This window comes from Scomber japonicus, chromosome 3 (assembly GCF_027409825.1).
Source record: "Scomber japonicus isolate fScoJap1 chromosome 3, fScoJap1.pri, whole genome shotgun sequence".
In the NCBI taxonomy this organism is placed as follows: domain Eukaryota; kingdom Metazoa; phylum Chordata; class Actinopteri; order Scombriformes; family Scombridae; genus Scomber; species Scomber japonicus.
In genome coordinates, this window is record NC_070580.1 from 14,574,136 (window position 1) to 14,600,652 (window position 26,517).

Sequence of the window (26,517 nt, forward strand, 5' to 3'; positions counted from 1 at the left end):
CTTCACTTAAAATCAAGTGAAAACATTGAATGCTGTGAGAAATAATTAAACTAGATTTTCCAGCACTCTTAAGCTTTCGTAAGAATCCTCTTCAATCAAATACTGCAAAGATCAGTTGCATCACTAAAAATATAATTGTCTTATCAATGAAAAACATCTTAATTTGCATTGGAAAATGGAACTGTCACACAATCAAAGACAATAAGAAAACATAATAACATAATATTGAGTTAATACTTGACTTAAATCGGGTTGTTTTTTCCAGTAGGGGCTGTTTGTACGTTGGTTTATATAATCTGTTGTGCTGCTTTACTCAGAATCCACTGGAAATCCAGTGAATAACCTGACTCCTGACTCCTACTAGTAAACATCAGTTCATTAATGCACCCATCACTAATGGAGTGAACACAGCAAGGCTCAGCAGTCACGTGGCTTATACTAACTATCAACAGAGACAAATAATTTATACAAGCCCAGCTAGCTCTGTAGCTTTTCTCATTTCTGACACTTTTTAACATTATCCATCCTATCAACAAGACCTTCTATCTACTGTATTTTTCAGATTTCTCCCCATTCAGTCAGCGCAGAGCATTTGTATTAATAAAAGAATAGTGTGATATTGTTGCGCTATGTGTACATGTGTATATACACTGGTCTTTCCCTTGTTTACTATTCTCTTCAGTCCTCTTTTCTTCTCTTGTCTCATTTCTTCTGTATTCATCCTTCTCACTGCAGAGTCAGTCGACACCAAAATGAACTTCAACAATCTGCTGATGATGTACCAGGAGCAGGGCAGCAGCCCTGACTCCAGTGAGGAGGAGGGCTCCAGCTTCTCCATGTTGCCCCACCTGGCTGATCTGGTCTCCTATAGCATCCAGAAGGTTATTGGCTTTGCCAAGATGATCCCTGGGTTCAGGTGTGTGTCTGTGTCTGTGTCTGTGTGTGTGGAGCATCGTTTGTCTTTCTGTCAGGGTTGTCAATGTGTCACTCTGCATTAGTTGTTGATAACTGATGATGACTGTAAAAATGTGCCGTTTTGTGATCAAGACACTGAAGCAGGAAAGGGTAATGGATCAGATTAGATGCAGAATTGGTACATTTTGAGTCAGTTATCATATATAATTATGCCTATAGACTAGATGTCATTTTTTACCAGTGCTAAAATGGAAGAGTGTTAAAGTTACTACATGCAGCCCCTGTGGACAAAAGCGTTAGTGTTTTCCCAGAATGAAAACCACATTTCCCATGATCACCCTCCCCGTGTGAGAAAGATCTTGGCTAGCGCGTGCCTTAGTTCTGGAAGCGAGTGAAAGAAAGACGCTACTTTATTTTTTAAACTATTTTTCTTTTTTGAACACAACTGTTTGCAGGATACATAGTGATGAGGTAATGTATCCATTTGTGCTTATGTAAGATTATTAACTGTGATATGACATAGATGAAGCAAAGTAAACTTCCTTTTAGTGCAGTTCACACCAAATCTGGCAATGCAGCAACTTCCCGCAGGGTGTGAGCGTGTTTATTTGTGCTTTAGAACATAAGCGCTGTGAAACAATCAGACAATAACATCTTATTTCTCCGATTCACTGCTTTGTTCTCACTACACTGCTCGCTGTCTTCATTCACTCTCTAGCTCACTCGACCACCGCTGCTCTCTCTCTCTCTCATGCTCTCGCTCACTCACTGTTGTTCTCAGCGCACTCAAGATCTCTCGTCTTTTTTTAAAATGAACATATCTAATTTAACTTTTAACATTATCAAACAAAGAGACATGTCCTCCTCCCATCCTCCCCTCGTTCTAGTAAGGTCTTTGTTCTCTCTCATGCTACAATGCTACATGCAATGTAAACATAGGCTCTTCCGGCCTGTGTGCTTAAACTCGTTTTTCTCACAAAAACCTGACCTGGTGATAGGCATTTAACTATATATAGAAATAGCCAATCTTCTTGCTGACAGTCTCAATTGATTATGCAGGTCATATAAAGGCATCAAGACTGATTGATTCGTAGCAATCTGAAAGTTTCTTGTGGAAACTTATTAAAGTTACTACAGGATACTCTTCTCGTTTTTGTCTTGTTAGTGTGTTCAGTTCACACGTCTGTTGACTCCTTTTATGTGTTTCATGTCAGATTATTTTACCCCACAATAACTGTTAAGTTTACAGGCAGATGCACATATATGTAAAAGTAACTAAATAATGAGCATTTACAGCAAATATATTTCTACTTGTGGCAGGTTTTCTCCATCCACACAATATTCTCACCCTTTTTACCCCTTACCTGTTTGCATCTCTGTGACCAAATGGTGTATTTTGGCAAAATAAAATCCGACCTAAATATAGGTATACTGACAGAACATCCCAATAGCTATTTGTATGTATTCTGTATTTGCATGTCTCCTAGTGACTCTTAACCTAAATATGTATTGAAGACTTTGTACACGGACTTGTTTTTCTACCTGAGTCAATACTGTGCCACAGTAATGCTGCTGGTCTAAAGGCCATTACTGATAGACTGTATATCACAGGTAGCCGGTGGAAAATCTACAGAACAATTTTTGTTGTGTTGTTCCTTCGCTGGATAAGGTTATTCATTTGCCATGGTTATGTTACACATACTGCTGTAGTGCTCAGTCTGTCTCACATTACACCCTCAGGTTGTCTTTAGCATAAATATACACATTTTCACATGACAGACCTCCTCCAGAAAAGAATGCTTTTTAGTTTTTAAATTTTAAATTGTCCAAAACAAGCCGTAATAAATAGTAATATATGTCCCCTGATTAGCAAAGAGTGAAATAGAATTGAATAAATGCCAGTGGAAGACAGACGCAAGCACATTATTTGTGGTTGTAAAGGGAAAATTATAATGGCTGGCTGGAGCTTTATATTGTTTCTTTCCCGCTTTACGAACATGGCAACTGTTGCCTTGCAGCATGTTTGCCTCTCAGTGTGTTGACAGGGAGAAATGCTCTCTGGGGTCACCCCACAGTCGAGGCTAAAACGAGTCGGGGCCTGTATTTCCTGAAAGTTGTCATTCCCACTGGTAGCGAGTGATGGACGTGGGTGGATTACCTTTGGAATGTTAGTCCACTTATGATCTTCCCTCTTAAGCCCTGAAAAACACCCCAGACCTCCCCCAAAGATTAAAAGGTTTCAGCTTATGTCTGCTGCTGGTTCAGTAGTTTCACTTCATAAACATTTAAACACATTTCATTATACTACTATATGCAGGATTTTAGCTGACAGTGATGATGCTTAAAACATTAGGTGCAGTAATGTATGAGATGAGTTTTCTATACACAATAACCCACTGAAGCTTTTTTTCCTCCACAACGTATACCTGATAAAACTTTGAACCCAGTCAGTAAATTATTGATAAGAAGAAGCTTGTGAAATGAAATATATAACCGAGAAACTGACAAGTACATTTATGTAGGTAGACATGCACACACACAAAGTGTAACAGAGTATACTGAGTGGGCAGGTGTTTGTTTGTAGCTTTCCTCGTTGTTTACCAGTGGCTGCATAATTTTCCTGTAATGTTTAACATTATCAACACTAAATCATTGAGGTGATTTGAGTGGAGAGTTGGTTGTTTGATTAAAGAGTTTACTGTTTGTGGCACACTAACATATGAGGTGATTCTTCTCTGTAGGGAGCTGACTGCAGAGGACCAGATTGCCCTGCTCAAGTCCAGCGCCATAGAGGTGATCATGCTGCGCTCAAATCAGAGCTTCAACCTGGAAGACATGTCCTGGAGCTGTGGTGCGCCTGACTTTAAATACCAGATCAGTGATGTCACTAAAGGTCAGTCTAAATGCTGCCACATGTACTGTGACTGCTGTGCAGTTTTTCTCAGCTGACAGTTGAAGAAAAAGACATGCGTGTGTTACACATTAACAATTCTACACTGAGCTCAAAGGAAGCAGTCCAGCACTAAGGAGGTGGCTGGATCTTAAGTGTGGGAGGACACATTGGCAAAGGATGCTAATGCACATATTTGTGCAAAAACCAGTCCTACATATCCACAGAGGCAGAAGCCCCTGTGGGCATGACTTTCATTTGCCTTTCAAACAAAACCCCTTTTCTGGGATCAACAGAAGAATGTCAGTCCTGACCTGCTCACCGCACAAAACAACCACTGTCTGGACCAGGAGACACAGCACTGTTGTGCTCTTCTTAAAATATCACTCGTATATATGACTTGAACATTACAATGGGACAAATACTGATTGGTTTTCTCGTGCAGTAATCAGTAGTATGCACTATATGTTGTAGTACATGATTTTTAACTCTCTTCAACTTTTCAATACCTTATTTTTCTTGTTTTGTTTGTTTGTTTCAAACTAAATCTTTAAAATGCTTTAGTGTTTTGTTTGTATTGTCATAAGTAAGTCCATTGTCTAAATAAAAGTGCAGAGTAGAAGTAAGAAAAATATTTAATTAGAAAATAATTGAATAATTAACTAGAAAGATTTAATCTGACAAAGCATTTGGTTTGAGGTTCAATACACAGCTCCAGCTGTAAAATGAGAAAATGGTTGTAATCAATCAGCACTTTTGACCAGTATTTTTTATGGGCTTTTTATGTACGCATCCACTTAAAACCCCATTTGTTAAAAGAACAAAACTAAATGTAAACTGATTGTAATTCAAATTTGTATCTGAGAAAGAAATTCCCAAGTTTCTAGTGTCTTGTGATTACAAATGAGAATGCAGCCCATACAAGACAAAATCCTCACCAGTGACGATTCCAACAGTCAAAATGAAATATTAATGAGTCAAAGGGATGGTAACATTCCCCGGAGGGGCCTTATTCTGTGATGTAGAATAGAGCTGGTTGTCTACGCTTGCACAGACAGTAATAATGTGTTGTATCTCATATAGCGGGCCACACTCTGGAGCTGTTAGAGCCGCTGGTGAAGTTCCAGGTGGGCCTAAAGAAGCTCAACCTGCACGAGGAGGAACATGTGCTGCTGATGGCCATCTGCTTGCTTTCTCCAGGTACTGTAGGTCTGACTGACTGTGGAGGAGGGAACATGTAGAGGTTCATCATGAATTGTTTATGAGTGATCTGGTTTTCCTCTTCTTTTTCTTTGCCAAAGAATAAGACTTTTTTTTTCATTATTATTATTTTTTGTGGGAAATGATCAACTAAAGCATTTTGATTAGTGAATATTTGAAAGATTGTTTCTATGTGTCAAATTGAAGTGCAGGTCTAAGCTGCTTGAAGGGTCTCATGTCTCGTGTGAGTTGGCTTGTGTGAACACACATCCATGCATATAGTATGCATTTGAAGGTTATATAGAGCATATATTATACATGCATAGTCATGCAAGCAAGTATGTGTATGTGGATATTTGCATCCTTTTGTGTATGACGCACTTCATTAACATTGCATAGATGTGCTCTCCTAGTTCTAAAATTAGACAACCACCTGACCAGAATGGGTAGAAATACAAACACAAAGATATTGTGATATGTGATTTTATGTTAATTTCTGTAATAAATCCAAGCATTGTAATCCTCTGCTTTCCAACATTTCAATTTTAATGAAAGATTCCTTTTGCTCTGTAACTCGTGTAATAATCATAAATATTTCAACACACCAATCACTGCTTGCTCTCCTCCTCTCCTGCAGACCGCCCAGGTGTGCAGGACCACGCACGGATCGAAGCCCTCCAAGACCGGCTGTCAGAGACCCTACAGGCCTACATCCGGCTTCACCACCCAGGAGGACGACTGCTCTACGCCAAGATGATCCAGAAGCTGGCCGACCTGCGCAGCCTTAACGAGGAGCACTCCAAGCAGTACCGCTCACTCTCCTTCCAGCCGGAGCACAGCATGCAGCTCACCCCGCTGGTGTTGGAGGTGTTCGGCAGCGAAGTCTCCTAGGGGGCTCGCCTCTGAACCTCAGCGGTGGAGAGGAAGCTGGAGAGAAGTCCCCTGGGGGTGGAAAAAAAAAAAAAAAAAGGAGGGACGGAGCTGAGGATGTGCTGGATGGACTAAACGTAGGTGTGGAGTATGAAGCAAGTGGAAGAAAGAAAGTGGTGTGTGTGTGTGTGTGTGTGTGTGTTTGTGTGTATGCGTGTGCGAGTGTACGTCTTTGTGTATGTGTCATGTTTAAAGAAGTCTATCTTGGCGAAAAAGGCCAAGGTCGTATGGAGAGCAAGCAGATGTTAAGAGACAGTAAACAAGGGAACTTCATATAATACAGATTATACTATACATACGATGTCTGCCTATATACAGTGTTTTTGTCTGTATTTAAATCAACCAACAGCTGCTTCAAATGCCTGGACATTTTGTGTGTGTACATGTCGTGCACACACCCACACAACAAGCATACTCAGTTATTCATTTAGCCATTCAGTTGAGCTACCTCTTGGTTTTACTGGGGTTGTTTTATATTTACATCACCTATGTGAAACAGTAACTTTTACACAGAACAGTTTAGATACAGCAAAGATTACATTTCAGTTTTATCAGTGCAAAAGCAGTGCCTGCACATTACCTTAAATGTTTGAATACTTTATTATTGTTTTTTTTTTTTTGGTTTTTTTGTTTGTTTCATCTGCTTCTCTCCAAGGCAGCGTATGTATATGACTGTGTATACGATTCAAACACATGCCTTTCACCTTTCACCAAAGGTATGGTCAACTACTCTCTCTCAAAAGCTTCCAGTACCTGACAAAAAAAAACAAAAAAAAACAACCTTGCTGCTCCGTGGCTTTTTTTTTTTCCACGCATGCAGCCAATCGACATGCTAGCAAATTGTCTGTCTAGCCTCACAACCTATGAAGGAAAACTGTCATTATTTAGGTTTATAATGCAGAGTACAGAATATATAGTCTTTGATTTTTGAGGTGCCTGGTTTTGAGGTGAGAATTAGCCACTAAATGTGTTAGCTACTTTTACACTGCTAACTGTCAATCAAACCAAGCCCACATTATGGCTTGTTGCTCTTTTTTTGTAATTGTTTTTTCTTCCTCTTCTCTCTCTCTCTCTCTCTTTTTTTTTTTAATTGTTTCCCTGTAAATAGTTAATTGCTACCACATGTATCCTAAGCACTGTTATACCACCTTTTACTCAAGCCTATGTATTGCTATACAGTATCTATATTATCACAGATTTTAAAGGGCTAAAATGCCAAATCTAACTGGAATAGTAAATCAAGGCCAAAGCAAGAGGCCTGACTTGTTTAATATATAGCTGCATACCATACTTGGAATTGGCATAGATATGGATGTAATTGCAATGGATGCTTTGTTGTTTTTTTTTTGTTTTTTTTTTTTTGTTTTTTTTACGTCATTTCACCTTTTAAAAACAATTCCATGAATTGTTCCACCTCAGTATACAGTGAGCTCGGTGGGTGGAGAGCTTGGGAAGCTGCTTCAGACCTCCACAAATATCACACCCCTTTCGTTTCTGACTGGGAAGTGGATTTTCTAGAATGTCGGAGGGCCTGGTTGTGCACCTCTTCGCCCAGGCCCTCCTGTTTGATGATGTATGCTGCGCAGCCCTCTAGTGGCTGCATCATGTAAATACCAGGTATATATAATATGTCCGCTGTACATAGGGCTACATAGATATTTCTCAAGGCTAATTTTTTCAAAAATATATATGCAAATACATTATTGACCCTTTTTTTTGTTTTTGATTCATTATCACTATGTTTTGAGACACTATGCTCTTTGTTTTTGACTTTGAACATGTTTTTTCTTGGTAAGAATGAGTTAGGAATGGCTTAAACAGGGATTGCTTGTGTATTTTGATGTATTTGACTAATTTCCAAGGTTTATTTTAAGAAAGAGGACAAGCTAAACATACCGTGCTGCTCTCTAATATAAGCCATATAGATCACCAAGCTTGTTATACACCGATACATTACAGCACATCAAAATGATGACTCCAGAGCCTCGGATATTCTCGTTATATAATCTACTAAACTCATATGCTATTTATCTTTGGCTTTGGAAGATTCTTTTAAGCTTGTACGCAGTAGGAACTCATGCCTTCTCTCTGCTGTCAGTCATCTTTGGCTTATGCTTCATCAGACAGCATCTAATGGCTTATAAACCAAACTTCCAAGAGAATTGATATGCTAGGCTTTAGAGGACAGTTATGTATGACGCGCTGCATTTGGGAGGATGGAAAAACTGACTTCAAGTGACGTCTCTTATGTTGAGACAGTTCCCCAAAGAAGAAGATAATGATGATGATGATGGTCCCTTCTTGTCTTCTGTTTGCTATGCGGCTGAAGACATCTGTTCAAATGGTTCCTGTGATTGGCCATATGGGCTTCCTGTGTCAGGCCGAGAGCTTCCTGTGACATCATCTCAGCAGACCAGGGCTACTCTGTGATCTTAGTGGAAGATTGTGAGCGAGAGCATACAGTATGTGTGTGTGTTACTCATTCGTGAGGAGAGTCGAGACAGTTGGCGCTTGAATCTGTTCAGCCCAGATGGGTTCTACCGTAGGATCCCAAGTCCATTCTCCATCACTGTGGCTTTGTTCAAACATTCGCTACCAGTCACTGTGACACCCTGCAAGCCGACAGTCGGGGCTTTACGTATAGATTATTTGTATAGCCCAGATAGTAAATAGATTTTGGATGTTTCCATATTCCTGTAATCACGAGTTTGGTTTTCTTCCTGAAATCACTGGGATTATAAAATTATAATTATAATTCCACGTGTCCCGTAAATTTCCCTGCTGTGATTGAACTTTTTAAGGAGTTGAGGCTCGAGTGTCTCTAGGCAGTACCACTCATATGTATAGTATGTCAGTTTGATGAGGGGTATGATGTGCTTGGTTACTGAACACTGACTTTTGAAGTTTTGAAAAGTCTCCATGTTGATTTTTCTGAATACATACTTCTGTATGTAGATATTGGTTTGATTTTGTTCTATTGTCTTCTTTGAGATAGAGATGCAGTGTTTGATTTGTGTATGTTTAATACAGTGGGAGGTTTGGTGAACATGCAAGTGCCACAGGGAGAGTTCCCTCCACACAAGAACAGGGTAAAAGAGGAGAGTTGCTCTTGGGGATCTAAAAACCGAACGGGAAAACTTTTTGACGATGTTTCATATAGCCACTTATTGTGACAGGGAAGTTCTGACTGTAGGTTTTATCATAAGCGGGAAACCCCCTGTTTCCCAACCGTCACACTATACATAACACGCTGATACAGTTAAATGTAAATATGGTGCATCCACTGGTTTTCCTGTTTGGTTTTACCATGGTAGGCTGCTCAGAATCTGTAAGTTTTAACTCTGCATTGTGGTTGTTCAAATATTGGAACTTGAAAACTATCCAGCGATGGAAATCTACAGCAAAGAGATGCATCCATCTCTGTTTAGATTTCTGTTACCCTTCAAGATTGGCAACGTAACACAGTAACAATGCAATATACAACTCATGGTACACTATCACCAGCAAGCTTTACAGTTTATCAAGTTAGTAGACATTTTTGAAGTTTTTTGTATAACTGTTGCCATTACAAACCCTGTCTGTAAAAACATGTATATCGTTTGCAGAAAAACCGCTGGCCATCTCCCATGCAAAAGGCTCTCAAGTCTTTTATTTTTGTTCCTCCAATTAGGACAGGGATTGTAATGGAATCAACTTAATGTAGTTCTTACAAAAAAGGAGTGTCCACAATGGATGTACACCATAATCTACCTAAAAAACCTACCTCTTTTAGCTCAGATTTTGCTTTAGCATTAAGCATTTGCCTCTGTTTTTACTTTTGTAATATTTGTATTCATGTTGGTATTTATTGCTGTCTAATGAGTCATACTTCAATGATTACCTCAGAGATATCTCACAGATTTGGGAGAGTCCAGCTAATGAAGTCATTCATAGTTTTTTTTTTTTTTTTTGTACAGTTTTTCTTCTCAGACTTAGCATTGCCTTTTATTTTCTTTTTTTTTTTTTTTTACGCACAAAATACCAGGAGTGTTTTTAATATAGTGCCTGCACTCTGACCAACGGGGCTCAGACTGGCTAGGATGAGGCTGCACTTGCTCCAAAAACAAACATCTTTTTCTCCCTCTCTGCAACTTTGTCCTTTGGATATTTAGGTGATTTTCAGCGACCGACGCAATTAATCTTGTTGCCACATTGCTGATATCTGCCTTATCTTTTTAGTTCTTAAGGGCAAATTGGGGAGTGGAACAATCTGGAGTAAGTGCAGCTGTAAAGAAGGAACAACCTGAAAGACTTTGTGGCAGTAGGAGAAATGAGAGGTGTGTTTGCGCTCCACTTGGTACTGTTAGCATGGTCTTTGCTCTGTAGTACGCCATCCTTACCTTTTCCCTCTTACTCGCCCCGTCATTTCCTCCGTACACCTCTCTGTGTCTTCACCTCTCCTTCTGTCCTAAAGTCTGCTCCCGCACCTTCATCATTCCCTGCCGATGTTTGGTCAAACGAGGGGAATTAGGAGAGGTGAAATCCTCAGTATCCATGCAATGCTGCTTTTATCTTGAGCATCACCAAGTCGCGTGTCATTGACACAACGTAATGCAGGCATCGTCCAAAGTGTCGGCCCCCAGCAGCACGACAGGCCTCATTGGAAGATTGTGTCTCTTGACTCGTACGCAACTTAGTGGTGCTCATTGGAAACAAAAATTCCATTCAGATCCTAGTATCATATTAACGGAGCAACTACTCACTTTGGTGAATTTAAACCAAGTTTTTTTTGTATTCATGTCAAACTGCTTCAGGTAAACACTGAATGAAATGAAAGAGTTTTTATTAATCAGTGAATACTAAGGAACAATATCGCCATGGTCACATCTACCCTGAGCTGTGTGCCATATGACCCTTTTAATGCAGGGGGAGGGTGTTAACGAAGCTGGCTTCAGATGTTCCCCAGCTTCATTTTAATGGGAAGGTTGTCCGAGTGTGAGATTGGCTTATTGCTTAGTACTCTGTCAGCCATGTATATTGATCTTTTATAAAGAGTAAATTTGAATTTGGCATTGAATTTCTAACCCTGCGTTGTGAACCCAAATCATGCCACATTCAATTATAAATGCCTGAACCAACAAAAGCACTTAATGTAATGTTTGTAACACATGCATACTGATGAATCTACTAGCCATAAACTGCCTGTGTAGGTCAGCATGATATGGCTCCAATTATCAAAAAAGTCACCTAAATTCTTTTTTTTCAAAGATCTTCTTTTTTCTATTATAAATTGGTGTTTATGTAATGTTATTTTTGTCAGATGTTTTGCAAATCAAAAATAAACAGTTGTACATAGCAGCGGGCTTCTGTGTGGTCTGTTTTTCATACTAGCTCATCTTTAATAATACAATGTCATCAGTTTAATGCACTTTAAGGTCACTGCTGTTTAAATGCTTCTATTAAATAAGACATGAATTAGAGTTGTTTGTACAAAAACCTTTCTAGACACACCCACCATACCAGTTATAAGAGATTCAAGGTAAAGTGTGCCGTTATTTGCAGTCTTTAATTCCTACGTAAGTGACAGAATAGTCATAATCATGAGGAAGGGACTCCCACTACACTACTGCCAAAATTAAAGTGCGTTTATCGTTACATATGTTTCATATCAATGCAAGTTAAGGAACTTTATTCACTCTCAAAGACAATTTGTGTGTATATGTGAATTCTTGATGAAACATAGTTAAATGAATACATACATGTAACTATGTAATATGTTATTATGCTGGAGGATTTTTCTGTTTCCCATCATAGAGAAACTGACATTCTTGAAAATGAATTTATTTTCTTCATTATATTTGCTCCATATTTTGGAATGTATAACTATTATAGTCTGTCTTTTTTTCACTCTTGATCTCAGTGCCCTTTTTTCTTCTTTAAGGTTTTCCACATTGGTGTTTTTTTTCTTATCAACTTTAAATATTTGCATTGTGTCACTCGGCCACCAGAGGGCACTGTCTCTCATTACATGTGCCTGCACACCCTCATTGACCTAATGACCTCCCTGATTAGAACACTGATGTCAGCCAGAAACAGTTAAGATCAATTAGGTTATACTGGACAAACTCACCACAAAGATGTGGTGTGTGTGTGGGGGGAAACACAACAGAGCCGGTTAACACACACAGGAGGTTTGTATCAAGATACGTCTGACATTTGTACAATATGTCAGAAAAGATTTGAGCTCACCTCGGCACACATCTCCCTGGCTGGTCATGTATGGAGCGAGATTGCATGAGAAGTAATGTGCAGGAGGAACAAATAAAAGGTTATCAGAGAAATCCAGTCATTGCACGACAGTTAATTGTCAGCCCTGGTACGAAGCAGAGGCACTTCTTTTGCCTGCTGATAAGGTTGCGCCCATGCGGTCTGCTGAGCCGTTGTGTTGTGCACGAGGTTAGATGAAGGAAAGAGAAGCTCTGGTTGCAGCAACATCCCTTAGGTGAGGGCTTTCTGGTTACATTATCTCACAACAGAGCAATGAGAAACTTAACACCCTGTACTTTTCCACCAGGGACGTACTTGTGGCTGCACATACCCCTCCATAGAGAATGCACATAACTGACAGGCAGCAGTCTCATGCCATGTTCAGGTGTGCAAAGGTGAGCCCCCGACACTCAGATATAAGGACATCTGCACAAGAAGTAAAGGAACCGGTCCACCTTGTATCCGTGGTATTTTTCACTCAGTCAGCACTGATTTGCACTGGAATTCACCAAAGCAATATTTAGTACAAAGGTTTCTACTATGAAATGTAAGATCAGTCTGAATATTCAGTCAAATCTCCTACTTTTCCCTCCACTGATGAGAATGTCTTCCTTTAGTTTTGGTCCACAACTAAAGAAGTAACATCCATTTATTTTCTTTTAAAGCTGCGCTAATCAATGTTTTTATATTAATGATTAAAAATATTACAGTGTGTATTAATAAGGGTGTTACTTACAGTATAATGACAAAGCCAACAGACAATTATCGCACAGTGGCTGTTTCTCTACAGTGCTTCAATGTCTTTCAGCTCAATGTTTTGGTTTTATAGCTCGTACCTGTACTGTTTGGTTCAATCTCTCAGCTCTCATCCAGAAGCAGCAGGCAGCTGTTGAACATAGTGGAGCATTTAACAGTTAAAGAGGCAGATATTTCTCTCAGGAGTTGGTAGACACCAAAACAGAGTTGGAAGTACAGTAAATACCAGACCCTAACATTCATCAGGTGACTAGAAGCACAACCTGAAATAAATGCTAATGTTGCTGAATGTGTAAACTTTTCGCTAACACATCCAACACATGAACTCAATATGGTGATAATATGTCAAAAGAAATTAATGCAGCTATAGAGTTTTTCTTAACAAATTTACATTATAAATCATGTAATAAATCTATGATTAACAATACAGCCAAAGAAAATCTCAAAATATAATTTCACCTCTGGCTGTATGTGTGTCTTCTGGATGAACCAAACAGTCAGCGGCCAGGGTCACACCAGGACACTTTCTTGGAATAAGACGTGACTTCGTTAAGTTTTTGGGTGAGGCAGAGACGTGTCATGGGTACCAGATAAAGACGTCTTCACACACGCACGCACACACACACACAGACACTTCAGTGACCTCAATGCTCACGCACAATAGGGTGGTCCTCAAAAGCATTTATTTCTGTCTATGGGGGTATTAATACCAACGGGCGGTGCCCATGTATTATCAGACCCTGATACTGCCGCTTCAAGTGGCACATGTGCACACTGATAGATTGCGGCCTCTTGATGAAATGTTACTGTTTTGCTAAGAATGCCCCTGGTTAATAAGTGTATTTTTGCGGCCCAGCTTGGGGTATGACTGTTCATATGGCACATAGCCGCCTGCAGGGGGATGTCAGTTGTGACTTTCCAGTAATAACAAGGGCGTGTTGTTTTCTGTGTGCATATCTCTTGTACGTGTGTGTGTCCGTATGTGTGAGAGAGAGTTTTATTTCAAACTAAACAGCCAGTCATGATGAGAAGACAAAGCAAAAAGCAATGCAGTGAGAATAGTAATGTGAAGCTCATGCTATGCATTGACTGTCTGTCCATGAGCCTACGGGGCAAAAGAGAGAGGACCCTTTCTTCCTCTCATTTCCCTTGATTTTGTGCCCACTTAGATTGGATGTTGGATGCCCTTTACGCGAGTCATCCAAATATCATTAGGGCTAAACCAACCATGTGGTTTTGGTTGAGAATGTGAGGAACGCATTGCATGGTCCACGGATGTTTCTCTACTCTCAGGCCCTCAGTGGGGCAAAATAACATTTTCTGCTCTCACAGAGCTGAAGGTGGAGACAGAGAGAAAATACATACATACAGAGCATCAATAAACCTGCGTTTTATGAAAGATTCTGAGATGTAACTCTCATGAGGCAGAAGACGCTCTTCAACTGTTAACAAATGCATGGCAAGCAATGACTGGCTCGATACGAGGACCACAGTGTGAATAATCCAGTTGTGTATTATTACAAAGCTGAGTGACTTATGTGAAACAGGATGAGCATCACATTTTTTACAATTGTAAAGAATATGATTCAGGGGGGAAAAATTAAAATAATGAAAAGAAGAAAAAAAAACTGGAATGCAGAATGTTTTCTTTTTCTCCACATGTCGCTTTTTTCACACACACCCCCACTCCCACCCGAGCTGGACATTGTTCTTGTGCCCTCCTTACTTTCCAGGGAAGAGGAAGCAGGCAGAACTGCAAGAAACTTTGTAAGTGTGTGTGTGTATGTCTGTGTATGTGTGTGTGCGTGCGTGCGTGTGTGAGGAAGTGTTCTCCTTGGAAAATAATGGCTGCAAAGTCGCATTAACGTCCAAACATTTCCTCCATGTTTCTCCCTGCCCTATATTTATACTTTGAGTACACACACACACACACACACACACACACAGCATGCCAGTCTGTTTATTCACTTTTTCGCCACTTGAGTCATGTGGTCTTTGTAATGGCCCTGATTTCATTATACATGGAGTTTAGGTGGAAAGTTTCTGAGGTGCACTTAATAAACACTGATTTAACATCCTATTAATAGAAAATAGCATTTGTGAACTGCAATATTTATAAGTGAAATATATATTTTACAAATTGAAGTGACTCACTTGGTTTAATTATACTCAAAGCTATACACGTTACATAATATTAATTTTTCTGAATGTTGAAATGTTGTTGTGTACTCCCAGGAGCTTAGCAAGCAGCACATGTTCTTACTGTATAGTCAGCTGAAAGGCATCAGTGAAACTATCACTTACAATTCATTGTGTTTTTGAGCTGGTTCTAAAACTTCTCAGATGGAACCAAATGAAAGGTCACTGTTTTCAATCTCAACACAAACTGGGAAAACTTCACTGTGAAACTGTACAAAGTGCTACCAGTGTGCCCTTGAGTGAGGCATTTAAAGTCCCAGTTGCTTTGCGCTGAATCAGTATCAGACTGTTTGCACGAAACATGTTCCAGGTTTATATCTATGAGAACTGTAAGTAGGGCATTGCTATAAAAAAAATCCTGCATGCACAGCAAAGCTTTTCTTCATTAATAATAGCTGGGAAAAAGAACAAAATCTGCCAACTGATTAGCATTTTTGAGTTTAGGTAAAATCCTAAATGAGTGGAAACCCAAAATCCCTCCCTTGCAGTGACATGTTTCAGGTTGGTTTCAGTTGATTCTTCTGACGATAAAAGTATGAGAATGGATGGGCAGAATAATTATTCATGAAAATCATCTCAGCAATCTCTTTTGCTATTTGTTGTTTACTGTCATTTCATGTAAGTACTGTAATACTGAGATGAGTTGGAGCAAGCCTCACACCTGCATTGTGTTTAGAAAAGGTTAGAAAAACAGTGAAAGTTTTCAGCGTAGTGATCTGAAACTGAGAGAAAATTTCAGTTTGCAGCAAAATTCACCAACGTTGTGATTCACACAGTTTCCAGTTATGATGAGAAGAAAGAAAAAAAGGTTACATTATGAAACTGATGCTGGAATTTCTCAACAACTACTGTACGGTTTGCCATGGAATTTGGTGCAGACATAGTTTATATAGCCTTATATAGCTTTGTATAGTTTATAGCTGATTATTCTGCAGCAAAAACTAGATGGTGTGAAATTAAAGAAAACACTGGAAACACTGTTTCATTATTATTATTATTTTCTTATTCATAAAATGACCAATATGAATACAGTATGTCTGTCTATGTAATATTGAAGTAAATATATAAGTTTGAACATCTGGGACAAAAGCATGACAAGTATGTGCTCATTACATTTGTGTGTGTGAACATGCTTTTAAATGTCACGCCGAGTTTCTCTGTGGTTTCCTGAACATTTAGTATCTTCGGCTTGACTGAGATCTCTCTCACACATACACACAAACGTGTAGAGCACAGAAAACACTGCCGTAAGATGAGCCGCATGTCAAATGAGCAGGTTTGTGGATTAACCAAAGCACAAGTTTCATACAGGAGTGTGCTACTGGGTGTGTGAGAGTGCGTAGGGGGTTTTCTGCAGTGGGACAGTGGCCTTGCAAACCAGATCATGTCAGTGCTTCCTGGTGATTTTATACATTTGTTGGCCGGATGTTTAAATGTATGCACAATTCTGATGCATACAAGTTGTAATATTGCCAGCCAGATATGTTTTGAATGTCTGTGTGTAATGTGAGTAGCTCAGAGGCTGAGGTGTTCACACCTCTGCAGCAGGGCATTTTCTAAGAAAAAACCCCAGAGAGTGTTTCTGATCACAGCTGGAGGCAGGGGGACACCTGTAGACCTCCTCATCAGTACTGTGGTCACCCTGGCCTACATACAGCAGAGAGACAGACACACAAGAGAAAAACACTCACCTAACACAAGGATGTTAACAAAGGTTGGAAGAAAATATATCCTGTAGAAAAGTGGAAATCAGATGTTTTCTTTATGTAGAAAGACACCATTGGAAATTAAATGCTAAAACACACACACACACACACACACACACACACACACACACACACACACACACACACACACACACACACACACACACAACATGTCCACATAAACTTCAGGAAATTATGTTTACGTTCCGGACAAAATTTTAAACAAGGCTTAAAACTTAAAGGCCTGCAGCCAGTATGTTAGCCCCCCCCCTCCCTCTCCCCTTCCAGCTTGTCCTCTTTTCATATCTATCGTCTACCGTGTTATAAAGTGAACGTGTACTTTTGGGTGTGTGTCTGTTTATGCAGTTCTGATAAACATTTAAACGCAATGTTCCTGTTCTTCTACATTCCTGCAGAAAAATAATTACATTTAATTTTTGCAAAATGTGCACAGATGTCAATTCCTGCCAAACCAGATGCTTCCTCTGATCAGACACTAATGAAACATTTAATTAACAATGGTATTTAAAACATATTACACATACTAATAATAATAATAACTATAATTGGAATTGCATCTGTAGTAAATACATTGCATATTACTTTACTGATATACATTTAATTTTCTTTGCTAACATTTATTTTCATAATGTATTTTGCTGTCCTCTTATTCCCTCTGGGTTTTTTTTTCTATTTCAAACATTTACAGGTTGTTGTTTTTTTTCTTAAACAGAAAAAAAGAAAACCAACAAACATTTAGCGGTGACAAGTGACAATGTGCTCAGCTATTAAGGTTACAAGACAGACAAGAGACAGTACAGGTGGCTGATGTGTGTCTGTGTGTGTGTGTGTGTGTGTGTGTGTGTATATGTTGTGGTAATGGGGAGGCGGGGTGGGGAGTAAGGGGGGAGACTGTGTTGCATTTCCGTCAGTGCACAGGTGCATGGTGGTATGGTATGTAGCCCCTACACAACCTTGATCTCACACACACACACACACACACACATATAAATACACACTCGCACAGATCAACAAACACACCTCAGATGTTGCGATAAGTGTCATCTCCAACCACGGCGACAGTGGTATTTCAGCACAGATAGCAGAAGAAGGGGATTTCACAAGAATAGGGCCTCAGACGTCGAAACCTCTCAAGACAAAGAGTACATGTGTGATTCAGGTGTTTCGATGGTAGGCACCAACATTTTAAGAGGAACTAAAAGAGAAGAAACAGAAACTGATATCATTCTGTCTTCATTCAGTCTAGTCTAAATGATTGACTCAAATACTTGTGCGTCTGAGTGTTTGGGTGATTGTGCGTGCTTGTATCTTAATTGCATGTATGGCACTGAAGTCATCTGGCTCTATCTCATAATGTTTGTGGTTTTGCCATGCTGTTTTTTTTTTTTTTTTTTTTTTCATGCTATTTTCTATCCACCGCTGTGTGCATGCAGAACAAAAAATGTAGCTTGTCTTCTGAAAAATGGGAGTGGTACAATAAACCACATGCAGATGCTTTCTAGCGTTAAAAAAAAAAGAAACAGACAAAGACACTTAAAAAAAGCAGAGAGGCACATTGTAAAAGATGTCTATCTCGACCAGGTGTCCCCTAAAATAGGTAGTTACTAGCTCATCATAGTGTTCAGATGTATATTTGTATGGATATGTACGCAGCAGCAAATGAACACACCTAAGTCATAGTCATGTTTCAATGGTCCAGCTTTAACATATGAAGATGTAGTTCATACAGAGGCAAAAACAAATAGCCAGCACCCTCTCTTTGCCAGGGTGACTTCATGTTATTTCCATTACCACCCACGTCCTACACCCCCCCCCCCCCCACCCCCACCCTCCCACACACACATACACACACAAGGGATCTGCAGTTTGTCGTCCTTGTGTTGGTCTTGTCCATTCAGCCTCTCTCAGTCGTTTAAGTTCCCAAGGCTGTTTCATTACAGAGAGCCCACTTAATCGAAGGCACATCCACCCAACAGCAGATCGGTTCTGCAACAGCTGAGCAAAACATCTGCTTCCATCGGCTTCCAATCCCGTCCAGGACTCTCTGGGTTTGATTTAGACCAACGTTTGACATAAACCGATAAATTTGTTGATTCCACTTCCAGGAACGTCCACCCTTGCCGCATTCTATTACTCTTTTTTTTCTTCTTGCTTTTAATTTTTTTTTTTTTTTTTATCATTTCTGCTTCGGCTGTACCTCGCCTTCTTCTGTGAATCAACTGCCCCCCTGCCCCCCCTCCTCCCATACAGCTGTTCCTTTGCCTCATGTTGCACATTCTTTCATTCTTTAGGGCTCTGGCTGTCAGGGACCCATTACTCTCCTTCCTGCTGTGTGTGTATGTGTGTGTGTGTGTGTGTGTGTGTGTGAGAGAGAGAGAGAGAGAGAGAGAGAAACAGGCAATGTAACAATTTGAAAGGGATATAGAGCCTGAAAGACAGAGTACAGCTGCATGGAGTAGAGACCCCTCACATACACAAACACACACACACTCCCCCAGCTGTTTGTCTCTCGCCAATTACTGCGGTCCCTGCTCGTCCTGTCCCCTCCAGTTCTCCCCCCCCCCCGGTTCCATAAGCACCTTCCTACTTCTGCTATTTATAGCTTGAGAGAGGAAAAAGAGAGACGGGGGGCCCCCAATCGTGGCCTAATCACGGCATCCACTGTTCGACCACTGCCTTCGTATTTTCAGCACTCACCCTCCACTCTTTGTCTCCCACTACTCAAATTCCCTTTCCCTGCCCTCCCCATCTTTTGGCCACAGGCTCAGGTAATATACTTGGGAATGCAAAACAAAGGAAAAGTGCAACACAAAAACAGGCACCGACCCGACAAACAACAAAGTAATTAGCCCGTGTTTGGTCTGGCTGGAACAACCATGACCTTTCAGGAAACTCCCCCTTCCTGAGAGAGAGAGGGGTCGGCTCGCCGCTCAGATTGACTGGAGGCTGAGAAGCACAACAGCCAGCGTTCTTGGAAGTGTGTGACCGCAGTTTTTCGGTGTATTTCTTCAAGAGGTCATCAAGGCCTGCATGTGAGAAGGCAACACTTTGAGAACAGAGACTTTGTTTTGTTTTTTTAACTTTGTAATTTAAAGTTCCACTCCACTTAAAAATGTGCATTTCTTTTAGTTACTTCACCTTCAGCTGCTGACCTTTACTGTGCAGAATGACGTATGTACAGACTTTGACACATGAAGGTTGCTGGGAGCGGAAGTTGTTAGAAGTTTCTCTGAGCTCAAGTTTGAGTTTAATGTGTGTACTTACAAGCATGAGTTGGGACATTACAATTACTTTAGAAGCCATTTTTGTCCTAATATGCAACTTTTAGGAAACTTCAGTAAACCAGCTGTCTCCAGTGCACATACCCTGAGTCTGGATTTTTCAGTAAATTTGTAATTAATTTAACTTTTAAGTTAAGTTCGAGGTATTGGGAGGATTTGGGTTTCATATTGTACTGCAATACGTTTAAGTACCGACTGAAATGTGTCTCCCAAGTACACTGAATATTGGGCCAATTTCATAATCTTATTTACCTATTATTTAATCATTTGGTTCCCAATTTAAAACAAGATTTTTTCCATTTTTTGTTTTACTTCTGTGCAAAGTTCTTGCATAACTGCTTGTGTTTAGACAACATGTATGATAGATTGTGAAAGATTGTGTAGAAAACATGTTTATATTAACAGGAGTAAGGTATCAAAAAAGTTTAGTTTGGTTTTGGTCCCTGAAACTCAGGTTTTATATCAGTACTGCTATCAAAACCTTTCAAATGATACAAAACACCAAAGAGGAGATGAGGAAGGATTTTTAGGCAATTTTGATAGTCAAACAACCGAAGGAAGTTTTGAAACACTGTTCGCATAGCAGAAAATTTCTTGCAGATGCCATGAGGTGTAATCAGGGAGTAGATAAGTCGAAACATATAATGGGAAGAAAGATGGCCATTCAAATGCTGATAAGACATTTCCAGTATTTTCCTTTTCTTGTGATCTGTCTCAACTGTTCTGGCAGATAACGACGCCCCCCTTTTCCTACAGCGCCTCCTCACACTGATCTTTAAGGTCTTTTAACAGCCCATGTGCACCTCATGTTTCCAGATGATGCGGATCCCATTGTATTCCTCAAGGACTCCTAACCTGCTTCTTATCAGCTTATCAGCTTATTTTTTTGGTCTTCTTTTCCTCTCTGCTCTCCAAAAGGAACAGGTTAGCTATTTGTATCAACTCAACCAGAGCTTCACGGGTGCTCAACTCTTGATTATTCACAATTTTGTGCTCACAGAGCTTGAAAAGTGGGTTCATCTAATGCAGATTGTTTCCTCTATGAACCCACATGCTCTCATCGGGGCGACTGAAAATTCTGGGAAATCTCTGCAAGGGAGTTTAAATCAAAACCGTTGCAACAAAGACAAAAGCATAACGAAACATGTATCCACTGTAGTTTCTCTTACTAAAAATTCAAATCCAACCATCAATTTATTGCTTTTTTTCCTTTTCTTTTCTAGATTGGAAATTTGCACATCCCAATCTTTTTCTTTTTAGCAAGTTTGTTTGAGGAGAAACCGACACCAAGAAAAGCCTACCTCAGAATCCCTCTTTACTTGCCACGAGGACAAAGGGTCATAACCCCTAAACATGAGTTTCCTTTGGTCAGTATGTTTTCCCAATGGATGAAGTTACATTTGAACCACAAAGCTAATCCGTTGCTGCTAGCGCAGTAGCAAAGGAGCCAGACCACACAGCAGTCAAGGTCAGGAGGGTTGTCGACCTTTGTAGCTGCATTTCTCTTCCGCAGACAGCAGAAATCTTGGTGCATGCACTCCCTAAAAGTCAACACAGGTTAATTCAACTAACTGCACTAATGTGTGTTGGCTCAACTGCAGTGCATTGTCTGCCACTGAATTGTTATGTCTGTCTGTGGCATTGTTATGTCTGCCAAAAAGCTTGCGGTTGGTCAGATGAAAGATGTGTTGATTCAATATGTGCAGAAAAAAACATGATCATATTGATCATCATACTTTTAAAAGATTTCTACATACAGTGATTTTAAGGTCGGTGTAAAGTAAGAATAAATATGTGTTCTGAGTTTGACATACCATAGAAAAGTGTGTTGTTAACCACCCTGCCAAATTTGAATGATTAAAAAAATAGCCAAATATATGAAATTAAGCTTCAAAGTTGTGTAAAAATCAGCCTCTGTCTCTACTGCCAAACGCTGTAGGCGTGCCCACCGAGTTCTCTGAAACCCCGCCCCCTACCAAGTGTCACCTGTCAATCAAAGTCACCACCTCTACCCGAAACATGGACGCTATGTGTGAGAGCTTTCTTCTGCTTACAACGCATCCTGACATACAGCGAGTGAGCGAGTGAACCAGCGACGAAATCTCGTGCAAAACTGTCCTGATATGCAGGGTGACAATTTTATCGTGAGTATATTCCAAACCAATAAAATTATTGAGGGGCTAGCTAGCTTGTCAACAGGAAGTAGCATGTACATTTCAACCAATAGGAAGTGTTTAGGGGCGAGACATGGCTCGAAATTTCGTCCAGATAGAGACAGAGCGAGGACAGGGCGATGTCGCTCGTGTCATGTCAGGAAAGGCTGATTGAAAACTCATGTATTTTAATCACATTTTCTCGCTCGCTTGCGTTGCTGTATGTCAAGATGCGGTGTAACTCATCTGCTAGCTCGGCGGCTAGCTCAGCTGCTAGCTTGGCGGCTAACTGTAGACTGTAGTAGTAGTGTGCGCTGAATGTATTCATACCTCTACAGCAGCAGGGGAGAGTTTATGCCAATCAATGATTTTCAGACCCGCCCACTAAATCCTGAACATAGAAATCTTGAAACACAGTTTGTGAAGCCTAGCTCCACAATTCAAATCTAAATGGTTGAAATGATTTTTACACATTTTTTAGAAATACATTTATGACCTATTTAATGTGTTTTGAAGAAAATGTCTGAATTCACTTTACACAGTCTTTAACATTGTGAGAAATGGAAACGATTTCACAGGTTTATTGAAAAGAATCAATGATCCAATCACCATGATTTTTCTTGAATAGAAATGACCAATTACTGCTTGAAGGTCTGACAAATTCTGCATTCATTTTAAACATGGTTTTTCATGCTAATCATGCAGTAGTACAAGTACCAAACACCTGGATTATGCTGCTCAATCTTGTCTGAGTAACACATAGTCCTGTGATATATCACATTATTGTCTTTTCCTGTCACATACGTGTACTGTAACATGACTATTATGCTTTTGACAATATTTTCTAAAATGTAATCAAATTAGGATATTGAGAGCAGGTATTACTCATTGCAGAATATTATTGGCAATTATTTAATACATTGTAAACACTTTGGTTTAGATAAAACCATTTTTGCTCTAAATGTTGAAAAAGTTGGTGTGTCAAAGTTTGCTCTAGAATACAAAATCCAATCCAGCCAAAGCAGACGTGCTCCATCTTCATCTAACTGCAAGGTGGCATGAAAATGCATGACACATGTTCTACCTTTGTCGGTTCTCTGATGTCGTAGTTTTATATGAATGAATCTCCTGCTACGCACAAATCTCAGTGGTGACACAGTGACAAAACTGTGAGAAAACCACATGCAGTAACTCGGCTTTTCCGCCCGTATTTCCGGGGAACCGTTGTCGTATGTTGTGTACCAGAATTACTGTACCTTAAAAAACGTGTGCATTTACAGGATGTCATCCAGTTATTGCTACTGACTAAGATTCACACATTGCAGGCCAAGTATACGTAAGTAGTTGATCTTTAGACCTGCAAGAGATAAGAACGCTATCAAATAGACTACTATAATTAATTAGATGTAACAATGTGGAATTGTTCTCCCCTAAATCACCAACATTCTGGCTGTTTTCTCGCTCGTTCGTTAATTTCACTCAGGCTGAAATGTAATTGTCAGGGTGAAATATGTCGCCTTGTGTAAGTAATCACACTGAATGCTCCATTTGTGAGAGCTTGACTGGGTCATGGAGTTCTTGTTGTTGTTTTTTAAAGCTCATTGCTTCATACTATAGATATCTGCCTTTGATAAGCACCATGAGTCAAGTAAGAAATGTTTGTAATGTTTGACAATAAGAATATTTTAGGACTGACAAGCAGAGAAGACTGTGTGGATGATCATAGATATATATATACATATATACACAATGCTGAATATAATATCAATAAGAATATGCATTAACATCAAGTTAGGTAATTAACAATATTTAAAGAAAAACATAATTAAATAGTACTTATTTTGGTATCAATGCTTTGTTGTCCCTTTACAGGGTTGATATGCTGGTTCAGAGCCATTTTGCCCCACCAGAACACATAACTTGCCAGAAATATGGCATAAGTTACGTTATAGTGTCAAATCAAAGACGATACTGAAACAACACACTTGCTTTGGAGGTGGTGGGTTATTTGTGAAAAAAGTGTAATATCACTGTAATGTATTTTAACAAGTTTAATACTCCATTCTGGTTTCTTATTTCAATTCTGTGTGCTTTGTGCATCCTAAAGCAACACTTCCTGCTATTGTCTGTCAGACGCAGGCAACAACACAATCTGTTACTCTCTCTTTCTCTCCAACACACACACACACACACACACACACACACACACACACACACACACACACACACACACACACACACACAGACACACACCTCCCTCCCTCCTTCCCTCGCTCCCCGTAACTTCTGGTGCAGGGGCAGCACTGACAAAGTTACAGGGGGCTGATAGGGCAGAGCAACTGTGTCTTCTCTAAAAAACAGAATTAGAGTGAGTGAGTGAGTGAGTGAGAGAGAGAGAGAGCGCGCGAGAGAGAGAGACAGACAGAAGGGGAGAGGGGGGGACAGAGAGAGAGAGAGAGAGAGAGAGAGAGAGAATAGAGAGAGCAAGTTTAGCTCACATGAGAGGAAGTGCAAGACATAGAAAATCCAGAGCCCGTTGTGTCAAGTAGTTGACTGTGACTCCCTCTGTCAGTGCAAAGCCGGGCTCCAGCGCTGCAGCACCACTCCCCTGTCAAAGCAGGATCTATCTTCTCCCCGAGCCTCCCAGCCTGTCTGACTGCTGCCTCTGTGATTGACTGGACTGCTGTAGGAGCACGGAGGGGCCTCTTACTGGATGTCAGCACCCAAAACCGGTAAGACATATTGCACATTCATATATTATATCTATCTGTTAAAGAATGTGTAACAACCATGTAGAAAATGTGCCCTTCATTGACTGTAAAACACACAAAAAAGTCAGTTGTTTATGTAATGTGCTCTGAAGAGAGCATTATAGCTGTTCTGGTAGTTTTGCAGATGTTTTGCCCATGCTTAAGATTGTTGGTTCAATTGTTGATTTTGTCCATCTGAGTCTTCTGCTGTTACCACTGGCAGCTTTGGTTGGCTTCAGTTATGAGAAACGAGTTTGTCCTGGAATCAATATACCATATACATTGTTATCATTGCAAATTCTTCTAAATCATGTAGAAATGTTAAATATGCAAGAATGCCAAGAGGAACACTGTGGTCTGAAAAAAAAAATAATGGTACCTCATTTTTTTGGTTTTATTTGTTTGGTTTTGGAAGTGTTGTTTCTCAGGACGGGAAAGGGGAGAAAATTGGAAACAGACCCACCCACCCTAGAGAGTCTGTCCACGAAAAGTGTGCAAAGAATGAGGAGACACACAACAACAGTCCCTCACTGCAACACACTGCTGAAAGAGACGAATACAGAGAGACAGACATTAGAAAAAGATGTATAGTAAAAAGGCTGGAAGGGACAGGTTAGGATAGTGAGAGTTGATTAAGTTGCTGTCACATTTTGTTGGTGTTTATGTCCTCTCTGAAAATAATGGGTGGTATAGTGATAACATTCCTGCTTTATTTGGCCTTGCTCCTGTGACGATCAACACATTAAGAGAGTTTAATACAGATTAAAACTTGGCAAACTGAAGCTTGAAGAATACAAAGTCTCCTTGGACAGATACCTCCCTGTACCAGTGGTGGAAAGTACATTGACTTAAGTACTGTACTTAAATACAATTTTGAGGTACTGTGCTTCACATTTTATGCTACTTTATAATTCCACTCCACAAATTCAGAAGGAAATATTGTACTTTTCTTTCTTCTTTCTTTTCTATCTTTAGTTAGTTTTCAGATGAAGATTTGACAAAATGGATAAAATAACAAGCTTTTACATTACAGAACATTGTTAAATGTCCAGCCTTTCTTTTTTTTTTTTTTTTTGGTAAAAAGTTGTTTGTTGTCAGGGTCACATTTCAGATGTTAGAAAGCTTAGAACTTAGTGATTTTTCTCACATGCTTTCAATTCTATAAATCTTCGAATGACCCAATATTTCACCAGAAATCAAATATTAAAGAAGGTCCCAAAACTGAAAACAGATTTGTTTATCAGAACTTCGTTGTTTCTTCTTTCCTCTCCCATTAATCATCTCATGATCCCTCAGATTTATCTTGTGACCCTTTAGAGGAGCCATGGTTGGGAACCACTGGACTAAACTAGCTAACTGTACATAAAGTAGTTGAAACTAGCTCCACCTCCAGCAGCTACAACAGTAACATATTGTTTAATTTAAATGCAATACTTTAACTACATTAAGATGCTAATACTTTTACTTAAG

General features: G+C 39.8%; 2 protein-coding genes across 3 annotated transcripts in view; both read left to right on the forward strand.

The window, feature by feature from the left end:
* The window catches only part of LOC128355028 (vitamin D3 receptor B), a 29,105-nt gene extending 17,833 nt beyond the window's left edge, over positions 1–11,272 (forward strand). For both annotated transcript variants that reach the window (XM_053315173.1, XM_053315174.1), the window contains 4 exons: positions 736–916; positions 3,657–3,808; positions 4,889–5,005; positions 5,643–11,272. In XM_053315173.1, the coding sequence (XP_053171148.1) occupies positions 736–916; positions 3,657–3,808; positions 4,889–5,005; positions 5,643–5,896 (704 nt within the window). In that variant the 3' untranslated portion in view covers positions 5,897–11,272. The remainder of the gene's footprint in view (positions 1–735; positions 917–3,656; positions 3,809–4,888; positions 5,006–5,642) is intronic.
* A 13,619-nt stretch (positions 11,273–24,891) lies between these two features.
* LOC128355793 (histone deacetylase 7-like) overlaps positions 24,892–26,517 on the forward strand; it is a 45,793-nt gene continuing 44,167 nt past the window's right edge. Inside the window, exon 1 of the mRNA XM_053316146.1 lies at positions 24,892–25,029. Within this exon, the coding sequence (XP_053172121.1) occupies positions 25,011–25,029 (19 nt within the window). The 5' untranslated portion in view covers positions 24,892–25,010. The remainder of the gene's footprint in view (positions 25,030–26,517) is intronic.